At 39.6% G+C, this 15,540-nt stretch overlaps 1 protein-coding gene across 5 annotated transcripts in view; it reads left to right on the forward strand.

Annotated features, from left to right (window-relative positions):
* Positions 1–748: 748 nt before the first annotated feature.
* Positions 749–15,540, forward strand: part of thbs2a (thrombospondin 2a) — a 50,145-nt gene continuing 35,353 nt past the window's right edge. For 2 of the 5 annotated variants that reach the window (XR_006981395.2, XM_053677562.1), the window contains exons 1-9: positions 749–963; positions 1,535–1,606; positions 1,946–2,499; positions 5,422–5,506; positions 7,415–7,608; positions 8,838–8,978; positions 9,065–9,158; positions 9,745–9,915; positions 10,538–10,714. Coding sequence is in view for 4 of the 5 variants with exons in the window: in XM_053677562.1 (XP_053533537.1) it covers positions 1,540–1,606; positions 1,946–2,499; positions 5,422–5,506; positions 7,415–7,608; positions 8,838–8,978; positions 9,065–9,158; positions 9,745–9,915; positions 10,538–10,714 (1,483 nt within the window). In the remaining variant the exon portion in view is untranslated. Of the gene's footprint in view, positions 964–1,208; positions 1,283–1,534; positions 1,607–1,945; positions 2,500–5,421; positions 5,507–7,414; positions 7,609–8,837; positions 8,979–9,064; positions 9,159–9,744; positions 9,916–10,537; positions 10,715–15,540 lie in introns of all 5 variants that reach the window. The other 3 variants (XM_017461699.3, XM_017461700.3, XM_017461701.3) reach the window with 3 other exon arrangements.

Here is a 15,540-nt window from a genome sequence, read left to right on the forward strand (position 1 = left end):
TGAAGATTTCTAAACCATGTTATTGTTTTTATTGCTGTAAGCAACGAATTACAGAATGTCACTTAATATCTTAATATGTAACCTTTTTCAGTCTACTCTGTTCATACAATATTAGAATATGTTGATCATGGATTATGATAGCCTACATTTTTTTTTTTTATCAATAAATCGTTATGGAAAATATAATCTATTTATATATCTATGGAAAAAATTTTTTACCAAACATGTCATTAAAAATGGTTTCCAGTAAGTATTGAAAAAGGCTGTCATGCTCCTATATAATATGATATACTTTTTTGTTTCTTTCAAATTTAAATAGTCAACACGTTGAGAATTTTTACATAATACAGTATATCATGCATGTTGTTTTACTTACTAACACATAGCTCAGACAATGTACAAAGAAACTCTGTCTAATTAAAACCAACCCTATATAAATGAATTCACATCCATGTCATAAGCACACCTAACCTATGCATTGTTATGCCTGAACAGTAGTCCAAAAGGCTTTTTTATTTAGGCATAAACTATGGTGAAGCCATAGCCTACTGATTAGGATAATATATGGCGCATTACTATGGCGCATACTAATATATGGCGCAATACTATGGCGCATTACTATGGCGCATACTGATATATGGCGCAATACTAATTAGTAGCCTATATTATTCAGAACGGTAGTACGCCTTTAAGACGTCTTCGTTTTCCTTTCATGCTCCTCCTTCAAGAAGATTTCACAAAGATGAATTTGTTATTGGATACAGTAGGAGGGAGCCAAACCGTAGTGGGCTTTGGGTTTATTATAATATCGGAATTACGAAAGCTCTACAGTAGACGCAGATTCCATATACATCCAACTGACGTGCCCTTTTCACACTGTATATAAGACGGGTCGATGACGCTCAGTGCATTTCCCTCACCCCTGCGCTCCTGTGGATTTAGGGGACTTCTTGGATTTTGCATGTGAGGCATCGGTATTTTTATTTTAAGGCTGGTCTGTTATTTTTGTGCATTCTGGATAACATTTTGTGTCAACTGCATAACTTCTTTTAGTCCATTTTTTCCTTTTTTTCTCTCTCGGTTTATCTAGCCTATATTTTATATATATATATATATATATATATATATATATATATATATATATATATATATATATATATATATATATATATTAAAAAGCAAACTAAATAAATATCTATATTTTTTAGTAGAACATATATATGTTTTCATTTCCCCCGCCCCAGAGGATAATTTGCCTTTTTTGGGATTTCATTTTTAACAGGTATATGGATTTTTTTTTTCCAACTATCATTGCTGAGTTTTTCTTTCAGCTTGTACATCAAGTGTCGTTTTTTGATAAATATATAAGACTACAAGAATTTATTAGAGGCATAGATATTACTCACTATTGCATGAGGTATTATTTTCCTCAATATTATACTTAGAACACAACTTGAACAAGTGGTTAATATTCACCCTGAATGCTGAATATTTGATGAAATCTAATTAGAAAAAAAAAATCTGTTCTTTTAAGGAGTTATGATACTCAGGATAATTCATATCTTGCTACCAGTGCTGTTACTGCACACCACAGCAATACCACAAGGTAAATGCATAACCTACTTATTTTCCGTATCATTATGACAAAAAATTCTAAAGAATTTTCCATTATTAAAATAAGGTTTTCCATTATTTTTGGTTGACATGATTGGCATATGGTTCCTATCTATGTACTGTATGCTTTATATAATGATTGATATATATATATTTCTCAATAACTCAATAGTTCAGTTAAGTCTAGGATTTTTAGATGTTTAGAATGATTTTACTGTATGCATGATGGGCTGTTGAGCCAATATCTTAGAGTATTTGCTTCGATAATCTTAGTATCGTGGCGCATTTGCTCAGTAAATGGTAAGAGGTCTAAATTATATTTACTCCCAAGGAGGCCAAGTGGACAATGAATCCAGTTTTAACTTGTTTGAGATCAGCAACATCACCAGAAAGACGATTGGCGCTAAAGTCTTCAAGGGTCATGAATGGGATTCTCCAGCATACCGCTTCATCCGCTTTGACCACATTCCTCCAGTCAGCCCCTCTGTCCTCCAGCAGCTCCTAAGACAGATCCAGAACAATGACGGCTTTGTGTTTGTGGCTTCCATACGTCAGGATCGAGCGTCTCGTGGCACTCTTGTGGGCTTAGAGGATTCTGGTGGTCGTCGACATTTCGAGATCATCTCTAATGGACGTGCCAATAGTTTGGACCTGGTCTACTGGGTGGAGGGCTCCCAGAACGTAGTGTCCTTTGAGGATGTGGATCTATCAGACTCACAATGGAAGAACATCACATTGCATGTGCATGGAGAGAATGCCAACCTTTATGTGGACTGCAGCCTCATTGATAGCTTTACCCTGGATGAGTCTTTTTATGACCACTTGCAAGCTGACGGCAGCTACATGTATGTGGCCAAGGGATCTAACAGGGAGAGTCACTTCAGGGTAAGAGGCATTTCTCTTATTCTCAAATAGTGTCTTTCCTCCAGCACCCTTTTCTGTGAAGTCTAATCCTGACCCTTTGTCTAATTATGAGCCTTTATACTGTGTTATTTTTGCTGCTACCTAGTTCATTCATTCATTCATGCTTTATCCTGGTCAGAGTTCATCTCAATCTGGAATTTATTCTGGGAATAGTAGGTGGGATTCAAGAACACACCCCACAGATGGGACACCAGTCTATTTCAGGGCACGCTACCTTGATTTGTTACTGTTTATTCCAGACTTGAATTAATCACCCCACATATAAAATCTTCAGAAGCATAGTCTCATTCTCATCTGGCCAATCAGTTTACAACATGTATACAGTCCTCATTATGTCTGCAGTGTTCCTTGAAAGTTTGTGAACCCTTTAGAATTTTCTACATTTCTGCATAAATACGACCTAAAACATCATCAGATTTTCACACAAGTCCTAAAAGTAGACAAAGAGAACACAAATATACAAATGAGACAAAAATATTATACTTGGGCATTTATTTATTGAGGAAAATGATCCAATATTACATATCTGTGAGTGACAAAAAGTATGTGAACCTCTAGGATTAGCAGTTTAATTTAAAGCTAACATTAGAGTCAGGTGATTTAAATCAACGGGATGACAATCAGGTGTGAGTGAACCAACTGTTTTATTTAAAGGACAGGGATCTATCAAAGTCTGATCGTCACAACACATGTTTGTGGAAGTGTATAATGGCACAAACAAACGAGATTTCTGAGGACCTCAGAAAAAGAGTTGTTGATGCTCATCAAGCTGGAAAAGGTTAAAAAAAAAAAAAAAAAAAAAAACATCTCTAAAGACTTTGGACTCCACCAATCCACAGTCAGACAGATTGTGTACAAATGGAGGAAATTCAAGACCACTGTTACCCTCTACAGGCGTGAAGACCAACAAAGATCACTCCAAGAGTAAGACATGTAATAATCCATGAGGTCACACAGGAACCCAGGGTTCCTGAGTGACCTAAGCATCTAAAGGCTTCTCTCACATTGGCTAATGTTAATGTTCATGAGCCCACCATCAGGAGAACACTGAACAACAACGGTGTGAATGGCAGGGTTACAAGGAGAAAATCACTGCTCTCCAAAAGAACACTGCTGCCCGTCTGCAGTTCAAAGATCATGTGAACAAGCCAGAAGGCTATTGGAAAGGTTTTTGTGGATGGATGAGACCAAAATAGAACTTTTTGAGAAGTATCATGTTTGGCGAAAGGAAAACACTGCATTCCAACATAAGAACCGTATCCCATGAAACATGGTGGTGGTAGTATCATGGTTTGGGCCTGTTTTGATGCATCTGGGCCAGGATGGCTTGACATCATTGATGGAACAATGAGTTCTAAATTATACTAATGAATTCTAAAGGAAAATGTCATTCAAACCCTTTAGTTTTTTCACACTTTTTTGTTTTATAGATTTGATTTTAAAATGGACTCATTCACTTTTTTGTCTATTAATCTACACACAATAACTAACAATAACAAAGCTAATAAATAAATAAATAAATAAATAAATAAGTCAAGTTTTTCTTTTTTGGCAAATGTATTAAAAAATAAAGAAACCCCTGAAATCTCATTTATATAAATATTTAGACCTTCATTTATGTAAATATTCAGTACTTTGTAGAAGCACCTTTTACAGCAGCATTCACATCTTTGTACCTTCTTCAGTCTGTACAAGCTTTGTACACCTGGATTTGGGCAATTTCATCCATTCTTCCTGGAAGATTGACTCAAGCTCAATGTGATCTGGAAGATTGACTCAAGCTCAATGTGACTGGATGGAGAGTGTGTGATCTGCTACCTTCCAATCTTTTCACTGATATTCTATGGGGTTGGAGTCTGGGCTTTGGGTAGAATCTTTTTCCTCATCATCTCAGAGTCCTTCATGTGCCTGCTTTTTTACTCATGAGTGTGATGGAGTATTTCTGAGATGGTTGTTTTTCCAGCATGTTCTACCATCTCTGAAGAGGACTTCTGAAGCTCTGTTAAAGTGGTAATTAGGATCATGGTCACCTCTCTAACCCTTGCTTTGTATTCTGGTAACTGGATGGCCAGAAGTAGGAAGTAGTTTGTGGTAGTTTGGTGGTTCCAAACTGCTTTGATTTTACAATGATGGAGACCACTGTGCTCCTGGGAACATTCCAAATTTTAGAAATGGTTTTACACCCTTGCTCAGGTCCATCTCTCACCACAATTTGATTGTGGCAGTCTACACAGAGTTACTTGGACATGCACTGTGAACTGTGGGACCTTATACACAAATGTTTGTACCATGAATGTACCACAAGTGGCAATTTGACTGCGGTGAAGTTCTAGAGACAAACGATAATCAAATCACATGAGTACTTTATTAAAGGGTCTGATACTTAGTTAAATTAGATATTTTAATTTCTGGTTGTTAATACAGTTGCAAGAATAAAAATGTGTATTTGATTTGTGATTGTGGATTATTGTGTGTAGCTTAATGGGCAAAAAAATACATTTAATCTATTTAAATCTATAGCTCAACAAAGTATGCAAAAACTGAAAAGGTCTGAGTACTTTTCAAACCCACTATAACTAAAGATTACATATTCCCTTATCAGAGTTGCTCAGTTGCTCACAGCATTACATCATAGTCTTACAATTCCCAGTGGTTTAAACTCCATTCATATGCATCTGTTACAGTATGTACTGTAACAGTCAGGCAACTCTGCTACAGTATGTACGTTGAACTTTCTGTTCAGAATGACTGATAGATTGTCTTTGTAGAAAATGTATTACATCTTTCTCTACTTAAAAGACTAATAGTAATTTATCAGAAAATTATATAAAGAATATTGGTGTAATAGATTACCCCAGTACTAACACCTCTAACATCTTGCAGGGTTTGTTGCAGAATGTTTGTTTCATCTTTGATACACCTGTCGAAGATATTCTGAGAAAAAAGGGCTGTGAGATTTCCAAGCCTGGTAAGAATGGAATAACAATGCCTAAAAGAGTTTTTAAAATGTTAATGAGACTAACCATATGGACATGTTTATTAGAATGAATTAGTATGTGCTTATTTGCAGAATATTGATTTGCTTCAAGATTTTTGGGACTTTAAACAGCCTATAACTGCTTGATCAAGGAAAATGATCAAGGGCTACATAATTCCTTTACTTTTATCATGCAGTTTCTTTGGTTTATTTTTTGTTTTTTGGCTTTTTTGTGATGAAGATTATGTTTGTTTTAATTTACATGTTTGGGGTTTCTTTTTGCTGGACTGTTTCCATTCTAAATCTTACGGGCATTTGCAAAAGTGTTTCACAAAGCCCGTGGATCAGCCTGTATTATGTCAAGTTTATTGGAATTGACTGTGGCTGTGAACTACACTGAGGTCAACCAGGGTGCACATACTATAAAGAAGTTTTAAGAAGAGTTTTATTCCAAAGATTTATATTACAATTATGTGCTATAGCCATTTTGGGGAAAAGCCACTGAATATTATAGAGTTAAGATTCCTTTTACTTACCCTTTATACATGCTCACAGATAAACACACAGGCAGTGACCTCATGCATTGGCTGACTCCATGCTAACACTTACACTGGGCATTATGCCTTGTGGTCCTTTGCTCACATTTGGAGCAGGCCAGGAAAGTCCATACACCCAGCTAAATCAATACCATTTGGATTTGCCTTCCCTTTTGTCCAAAAAACATCATCTGACATAGATTTAATTTCCTTTTAATGAAATTTAGACTGTCTTACCATAACTACATGAAGAATTGTACATGGGGCACAAGAATTGTACACATGCTTATAGTGCAGTTAACGTTGCGTTGAATGTTTCTGCATTGAGCTTTTAAAGTAACTGTGGCTTCTAGATTCCTTCCGCTAAATATATAGATGTGAAGGTTTCCTAAACCCTTTTTTCAGGTACCATGAAATGGTCCAGTTAACAGTGCCACGTCAAACTGTGGACCAGACTGACTGACAATACTCTGTCATTGTTACTTACAGATGAACACTAGTCTACACAACATGCACATTTTTTTTTCTCTTTAATTGTCTTTATTTTAGTATTTTAGCACCCTGTATACACACCATAATAACAAGCCTTGTGTTCAAAGATATATTTAGGAGTGCCTTCTTCATATAAACATGTCTTTCAAGAATAACAGACTTTGAGTACCTCCAAAGATAGCTGTGAAGTTGTGCTCACACACACACACAAACACACATATTGGTATCTGGCTGTGTGAACTAAAGTTTCCTGTTTCCTATTTTCTTGGATTGCTTCCCCAAATAATGCAAGTCTTGGATTAGTGATCATAATTCCTTTACTTTTTCATATTCTCCATCTCTTAGGCCAGGCCTTTGGTCTCTTGGTTAATTAAAAAGTGTTTCTATGAAGCTGCGAAGCTTCTACAGAATATTTATCATTTATAAGCTGGATGGTAAAAGGAGTAATAAATCTTGGAGTCTGAATTATTTCCAAATATTGTCAGGGTGTTTATTTTGGTACTTTCAAATCCTCACTTGTAAATTCTCACTTGTCATTTTAGCATCTGCAGTTGTTACTCTTGTTTGGTCCCCTACCTAAGTTGCCAAAAGGAAATGATAAATCAGCCAGTTACCAAGTGCAATACTGCTGAATTTTAGGTCTAGATTTGTATAGCCTAATGGAGAAAAATTGTTTACACCCATCAACCAGAATGAGACACGTTCCATTGTTATTTCATCTCTAGCTAATGTTTTTTTTATGTCTATATCTATCTATCTTTCTGTCTGCCTCTCTGTCTCTTTGTGTGTGTGTGTGTGTGTGTGTGTGTGTGTGTGTGTGTGTGTGTGTGTGTGTGTGTGTGTGCGTGTGCGTAAATTGGAAATCTCTCAGATGACATGCACATGGTAGACAAGGGTGAAGACATCATGGAAGTCAGTCCAGCCATCTCTACTAACTTTATCAGGCAAGAAATGGAGGAAATAAACACGTGTAAGCACTCGTGCGAACAGCTCAGCTCCATGTTGCAGGAGCTCAACGGACTCCGCATAGTGGTCGGAAACCTAATGGATGGCCTACAGAAAGTGGTAAGCTGCCTTCTCAAACCTCAATTGTAAATGATCTTCTTTTAACTGTCATGAGAACTCTCTTGTCTAAATGATGATTTTAGTGTCTTCAGCCATTACACAATTCTTTAAGTGTAAGTGCATTAAGAGAAAGAATTAGAGTTATAAAAGTAATTTCTTTATTTTTATAACAGGACAGAATATATTAAGTAACTAATAGCTCCTAACTAATAGGTTTTGTCCTGATGTTTACTGGATACATGCACACACAAACTTAAATTTTTTTTATTAATGCTTATATATAGTTATGCCCATTAAATATTGATTTTGATTAGTTCTGTATGAGTTAATGTAGCACTCATAATTTTATTGAGTGTAGAGAACAAAACCACATTAAACCTCACCCAGAAATGACTCCTGGCATGTGTAAGCATAAATATGTTAATCTGCTTTTATTCAAAGTTATTGCTGAACAGTACTTGAGGTTAACTAAGCTTAAATAATAGAATTCCAGCGGCAGTTGGGTTTTTATGATTTATTTAATCAGGACACAGTAAGTGTTCCCCTGTTTGTGAGTGGGAGCCGAGACATGTCTGGCTGTGTTTAAACATCACTCTCTTTTTTTTTCCCTTTGGGAGCATCCCAGCAGTGAAAGAGTTTTGGCACAATCTCTGGGAAATTCAGCTGCTGCTGAACACACTTGGTCCCTGAGGCTCTTGCAGACCAAGTGGTGTGCCACTTTGGATTCACACCACTCTCCATCTTTCTCTCTGAATGTTATTCTTTTTCTAACACGCACACTCTAAAACACATGCTGTTAATTTCTTAAGTCTTTTTCCACACAGTTACACACACATGCCTGTTTTGGTATATACTCGCTCATAAACCTGCATCTATCACAGAGTAAATAACTGCAGATTAGAAGTGGATATTACAACCAGCATCTCTCTGATTATCCACCTTTCTCAGTCTTTTATTCCTCTATCCACCAGATATATACTCAAATGTGTCACAGAAATATATACAATGCCCATTAGATTCCTCTGTTATCAGCTACCAAGGAAATAGCTCCACCTATTTGTGTGGACCTTATATTCTACAGAACTGTCAGATATTTCTCACTTTGAAAATTTTTCCTGATTTTGTGATTATTAGCGATATTAGCTATAAATCCAGTCATGTATCCACAGTTTACTGTTTTTATAAGAATCATTATGGATTCTATGCCATTGTGCTTGTCTTTCTCTCAGAGTGAGGAAAACACAGTCATGAAGAAAGCTCTTGGCAACATTAAGGATATCAAACACAACCGTATGTGCTGGCAAGATGGCCGCTTGTTTGAGGATAAAGAAGACTGGGTGGTGGATAGCTGCACCAAATGCACTTGTCAGGTAGAAGACATAGATGTAGGAGATTTGGCATATATAGGCTTTAAATGTCATTGTTCCCCTTTCTGAGCTTTTCTTTTTGTTGGTAGGAGTCAAAGATTGTGTGCCACCAGATTACTTGTCCTCCTGTGGCCTGTGCCGTTCCAGTGTTCCTGGATGGAGAGTGCTGTCCAATGTGTCTACGTAAATAGAATTATTTTTGATTAGTTGGACACAACAGAATCTGTTTCCTTTCACACTCTGAGGTAGGCCTTCAGTATATCAACCGTACCATCTGTTCAGACTAGAGTGTGAAATTGAAGATATTACGTTAGCTAGCAGGGTGGCATAGCGGGTAGCATTGCCACCTCCAGCTCCAGGATTCGATCCTGGATGACCTACGTTCTGGGTGGAGTTTCACACATTCTCCCCATGTTCCTATGGGTTCTCCAGTTTCCTCCCATAGTCCAAAACATGCAGTGAGGTGGATTGTCTAAGATAAATTGTCCCTAGGTGTGAATGAGTGTGTGAATATGTGTGTGAATGGTGCCCTGTGATGGACTGGTGTGATGGACTGGTGTCCCATCCAATGTGAACTGTCCTATCCTGTGCCCAGTGTTAATGAGATAGGCTCCCACATTCCCACAATGAAAAGGACTGCAGAGGCTGAGGTGAGGTGAACATTATCCAACCTCTGCCTGGGTTTGGTTGCACTTATAGTTATACTGTTAGCAGGATCTGAAAAATACTTTGTAGATTTGTATTGTTTCTTGTATGTGACTGTTTGCAGCTAAGGACAGTGAGGATGGCTGGTCACCCTGGTCTGAGTGGACAGAATGCACAGTTACATGTGGTATGGGCACCCAGCAGAGAGGCAGGTCATGTGATGCGACCAGCAACCCCTGTAGTGGTCCTTCTATCCAGACACGCACATGTAGCTTGGCTAAATGTGACAGTAGAGGTGAGAAAGTACATTATTTACATTAATATTTCAGTGCAAACAGTGGTGCTAATAGGTCATTTCATTTTTTTTTATCTCTGCTTTAATACTGACTCTGGCATGTAGAGTTGAAAGATATTTTTTCCTTACATGCACTGTATTTAGTTGTGGTAATCCGGTAATGTTTTAAACCTGCTAAATTGACTAAATAGATTTGTGTGTAACATAATGTCAGCATGTTGGAAATATATAAATACGCAAAATGCAAACATATAAGTGTACAAAAGTGTGTAAAGAAATGCTGTAAAGCAAATATTTTCCAAAAATTATTAAATTACATTTATTATACATTTTAAAAAAAAGTTTACCTAAGAAGCAATAAACACTAAATTACACAAAGTCAATATTTTGGGATGACAACCATTAGTCTTTAAAAGGCATCAGTAATCTCAGGTACATTTTGTGTAGTTTTACAAGGAATTTGGCTGGTATTTTGTTTCTAAGCATCTTGGAGAGTCAACCACAGTTCTTCTGGAGACTTTGTGACATCTGTTTTTGCATTTAATTACCTCTATATGCAATAATAAGTGTGTACTGGATTGTCTAATGTATTGAAAATAATAAATGCTACTGTGGTATTCAGTTCGTCAGGATGGAGGATGGAGCCTGTGGTCTCCTTGGTCCTCCTGTTCAGTAACATGTGGTGAAGGCCAGATTACCAGAATTCGCCACTGCAACTCACCAGTACCCCAGTTGGGGGGGATGGACTGTGAAGGAAGTGGCAGAGAGACACAACATTGTGATTCCAAGCCATGCCCTAGTGAGTGACAGCATTCACACTTCTTAAGTTTCATATGATCTGGCTTTATATATTCAATGAAGAAAGTGATTCATTTTTGATGAGCTCTTCCTTTGCATTTAACTCTTGACATCCCAAATATAGTCAATATGTTGAGTGAGTCACTGATTAAAATAATGATACCTTCATATGGAGATAATATTAAATATTGCCTTATATACACTGATCAGCCATAACATTAAAACAGAACACCTGTCTAATATTGTGTAGGTCCACTTTGTGCCACCAAAACAGCTCTGACCCTTCGAGGCTTGGACTCCACAAGACCTCTAAATGTCTGCTATGGCATGTGGCACAAAGACGTTAGCAGCAGATACTTTAAGTCCTGTAAGTTGCGAGGAAGGGCCTCCATGGATCGGACTTGTTTGTCCAGCATATCCCACAGATGCTCAATCAGATTGAGATCTGGGGAATTTGGAGGCCAAGCCAACTTGAACCCTTTGTTCAAACCATTCTGGAACAATCTTTGTGTAACAGGCGCATTATCTTGCTGAAAGAGGCCACTGCCATTAGGGAATGCTGGTGCCATGAAGGGGTATTCTTGGTTTGCAGCAATGTTTAGGTTGGTAGTACATGTCAAAGTAACATCCACATGAATGCCAGGGCCCAAGGTTTCCAAGCAGAACATTGCCCAGAGCATCACACCGCCTCTACTGGCTTGTCTTCTTCCCCTAGTGCATCCTGGTGCCATCTCTTTCCCAGGTAAGCGATGCACACGCACCTGCTGTCCACATGATTTAAAGGAAAATGTGATTCATCAGACCAGGCCACCTTCTTCCATTGCTCCATGGTCCAGTTTTGATGCTCACATGACCACTGTAGGTTATTTGGCTGGGGTCAGGGGTCAGCTTTGGCACTCTGATTGGTCTGCAGCCCCATACACAGCAAGCTGCGATGCACTGTTCTGACACTTTTCTATCAAAGCGTTGACCTTTTCAGAAATTTCTGCTACGGTAGCTCTTCTGAGGGCTCGGACTAGATGGTACTAACCACTGCATACCAGGAACACTCCACAAGACTTGCCCTTTTGGAGATGTTGTGACCCATCATCTAGCCATTACAATTTGGCCCTTGTCAAAAAGTCACTCAGATCTTTACATTTGTCCATTTTCCCCGCTTCACTTACTACATAATATAGGTATAACCCCCTTCCAGGGCGGCTGTGGCTCAGTTGGTAGAGCAGGTTGTCCACTAATTGTAGGGTTGGCGGTTCAATTCCCGACCTGCATGACTCCACTTGCCGAAGTGTCCTTGGGCAAGAACTGAACCCCAAGTTGATCCCAATGGCAGGTTAGCACCTTGCATGGCAGCTCTGCTACCAGTGGTGTGTGTGAATGGGTGAATGAGACACAGTGTAAAGCGCTTTGGATAAAAGCGCTATATAAGTGTGCCATTTACCTAATATATACCACTATAAGAAGATAATCAATGTTATTCACTTCACATGTCAGTGTTTTTAATGTTATGGCTATTGGTGTATGCACATGACAAGATATACAGTACACTATATGGCCAAAAGTATGTGGACACTTGACCATCACACCCATATGTGAGTCTTCCCATATGGGTGTGATGGTGTAGCATTAATAGTTCCTCTTTACTGGAACTAAGAGGCCTAGCCCGAACCTGTTTAGGCATGTCAATGCCCTTGTGCACAAAACTAGGTCTATAAAAACATTATTTGCCACGGTTGGGTGGAAGAACTTGAGTGGCCTGCACAGAGCCTAGACCTCAACTCTGAACACATTTGATGAATTAGAGTGCTGACTGTGCACCAGGACTTCTTGTCCAACATCAGTGCCTGACCTCACTAATGATCTTATATGGGCACAAATCCCCATAACCATGCTCCAAAATATAATGGAAAGTCTACAAATGAAGAAAAGTTCTTATAACAGCAAAAGGGGACTAAATCTGTAATGGAATGATCAACTGCGGCAGTGTGTTTACATAAACAATAAATGGTGCAGGAATGCCATCGTGGTTTCAAGCTACTGTTCGTTGCTGGTGGAGTTTATGACTGTGAAATGCTGACCATATTACCTGCCCAGAGAGTTTACCACTGTGCTCATTGTCGCAGTGTACATTCCACCCGGCGCTAATTCTAGGGAAGCACTAAGTGAACTTTACAGGGCCATCAGTAACTTACAGACAGTAATGATTTTTTCATTATCACTGAAGATTTTAACCACGCAAATCTGAAATCATTGCTACCAAAATTCCACCAGCATGTTGGTTTTGCAACCCATGGTACAAACACTTTAGACCTTGTTTACACAAACATTCACAGTGCTTACAACGCTGCCTCCTGTCCCCACCTCAGCGGCTCGGACCACATCTCTGTTATGCTAATCCCAGGATACAGAGCAGTTCTGAAACAGATATGAACCTGGTCTGAGGGAGCCAGCTCAGCACTTCAGGACTGTTTTGACCACACAGCCTGAACATTTGTTCAGAGAGTCTGCTATACACCACAACACAGACTTGGAGGAATACACAGCATCAGTGACTGGCTACATCAGCAAGTGCATAGCTGATGTAACTTCCTTCACGACCATCACCACACGCACAATCCAGAAACCATGGATGATTGCTGAAGTGTGCTCGCTGAAGCCTTCAGGTCCGATGACAAGGCAGCCCTCCGCACAGCAAGGACCAATCTGTCCCAGACTATCATAGAGGCAAAACAGAACTACAAAGAAAGAATCCACCATTACATCAAATAAACACCAAGGAGACAAGGCCTATGTGGCAAGGCATTCAGGACATCACAGACTACAAAGCTACACCACCTGGCTGTGATGATGACGCCTTGCTCACAGATGCACTAAACAATTTCTATGCATGGTTTGAAGCACAGAACACATGCCAGCGAGGAAGACTACCCCAACTCTCACCAAACAAGTACTTAGTCTGTCTGCAGTAGACATCATGTAAACTCTGTGCAGAGTTAACCCACAGAAAGCTGCACGTCCTGACAACATACCTGGGTGGGTGCTGAGGGAATGTGCTTATCAGCTTGCAGATGTCCTCACAGACATCTTCAACATTTGTCTGAGCCAAGCAGTTGTCCCAATGTGCTTCAAGACAACCACCATCATTCCTGTGCCAAAGAAATCATCTGTGTCTTGCCTGAATGACTACTGGCCTGTTACACTCACACAATCATCCCACAACAACTGACAACAAAGCTGAGTTTAAACACCTCCTTCTGGATCCTGGACTTTCTGACCCAGTCAGTCAGAATTCGGCAGCTCCACCTCCAACACCCCCACACTGAACACTGGTGCCACCCAGGGCTGTTTACTCAGTCCACTGCTGTTTACCCTGCTGACTCATGACTGTCAAAAGAGAGTAAAATGCTCCAAGTTTCTTGGTGTGCACATTACTGTGGACCTCTCCTGGACTCTTCAACACCACCTGCCTAGTCAAGAAGGCCCAGCAGCACTGGAGGCTGAAGAGAGCCAAACTCCCCCCTCCCATCCTCACCTCCTTCTACAGAAGGATGACAGAGAGCATCCTGACCAGCTGTCTTACCGTGTGGTACGGGAACTGCACAGCCTCCGATCACTGTATAGACCCTAAACAGGACCCACACAATATCGCTGTACACAAGACCCTACAGCAGATTGTGAAGACAGCTGAAAAGCTCATCGGGGTCTCTCTACCCACCATTGATACCTCTTTCAACAACTGCTGCATCTGCAAAGCCACCAGTATTGCGGACGACCCTTCTTACCCCACTCATGGACTATTCACCCTCCTGCCATCTGGCAGAAGGTACAAGAGCATCCATGCCACCACCAGCAGACTCCACAACAGTTTCTCCCTGCTGCCCCGCAATACTCAACTGGACTAGTCAAACACCTAACCCAGTAAGACTCAGTACCACTGCACACTGCACGTTACATAGCTGCATCAGTCGCTTTATATTATGGAACTCATTTTTGCTGAAAATATTGCTGTTATAATTCTGCTGCTACATTTACATTTACATTACATTTATTAATGTAGCAGATGCTTTTATCCAAAGCGGCTTACAAATGAGAAAATACAAGCAAAGCGATATATCAAGCAGAGAACGATACAAGTATTGCTACTATACAAGATCCATTAATTGAGTTCCGGAAGAAGCAAAGTGCGCAGAGTATAAGTATAAGTATAAGTGCCAGAGTAAATTTTTTTTTTTTTTTTTTTTTTTAAAGATTGGTTAGGTGTTCACGGAAGAGGTGGGTCTTTATCTGGGTTTTTTTTTAAGATGGTGAGAGATTCTGCGGTCCGGATTGAGGTTGGAAGTTCATTACACCACTGAAGAACAGTTAGTTTGAAGGTTCTTGAAAGGGACCTTGAGCCACACTGAGTAGGTAGTACTAAGCGTCGGTCGTCGATTGATCGCAGATTGCATGAGGGAACGTAATCCTTCAGGAGAGTGTTGAGGTAGGAGGGCGCTGTTCCAGACAAGGTCTTGTAGGTGAGCATCAAGGCCTTGAATTTGATACGGGCGGCTACAGGAAGCCAGTGGAGGGAGATGAAGAGGGGTGTGACATGGGTTCTCTTGGGCTGGTTGAAGATGAGACGTGCTGCTGCATTCTGAATCATTTGGAGGGGTTTGATGGAGCTGGCCGGGAAGCCCGAGAGTAGTGAGTTACAGTAGTCCAGTTTTGAAATAACAAGAGCCTGAACTAGTATCTGTGTAGCTTGTTCGGTGAGATAGGGTCTAATTTTCTTGATGTTGTACAGGATGAACCTACAGGACCGTGCAGTTGTTCAGATGTAAAGGTCTGAAA

The sequence above is a fragment of the Ictalurus punctatus genome, chromosome 29 (assembly GCF_001660625.3).
Source record: "Ictalurus punctatus breed USDA103 chromosome 29, Coco_2.0, whole genome shotgun sequence".
In the NCBI taxonomy this organism is placed as follows: Eukaryota; Metazoa; Chordata; class Actinopteri; order Siluriformes; family Ictaluridae; genus Ictalurus; species Ictalurus punctatus.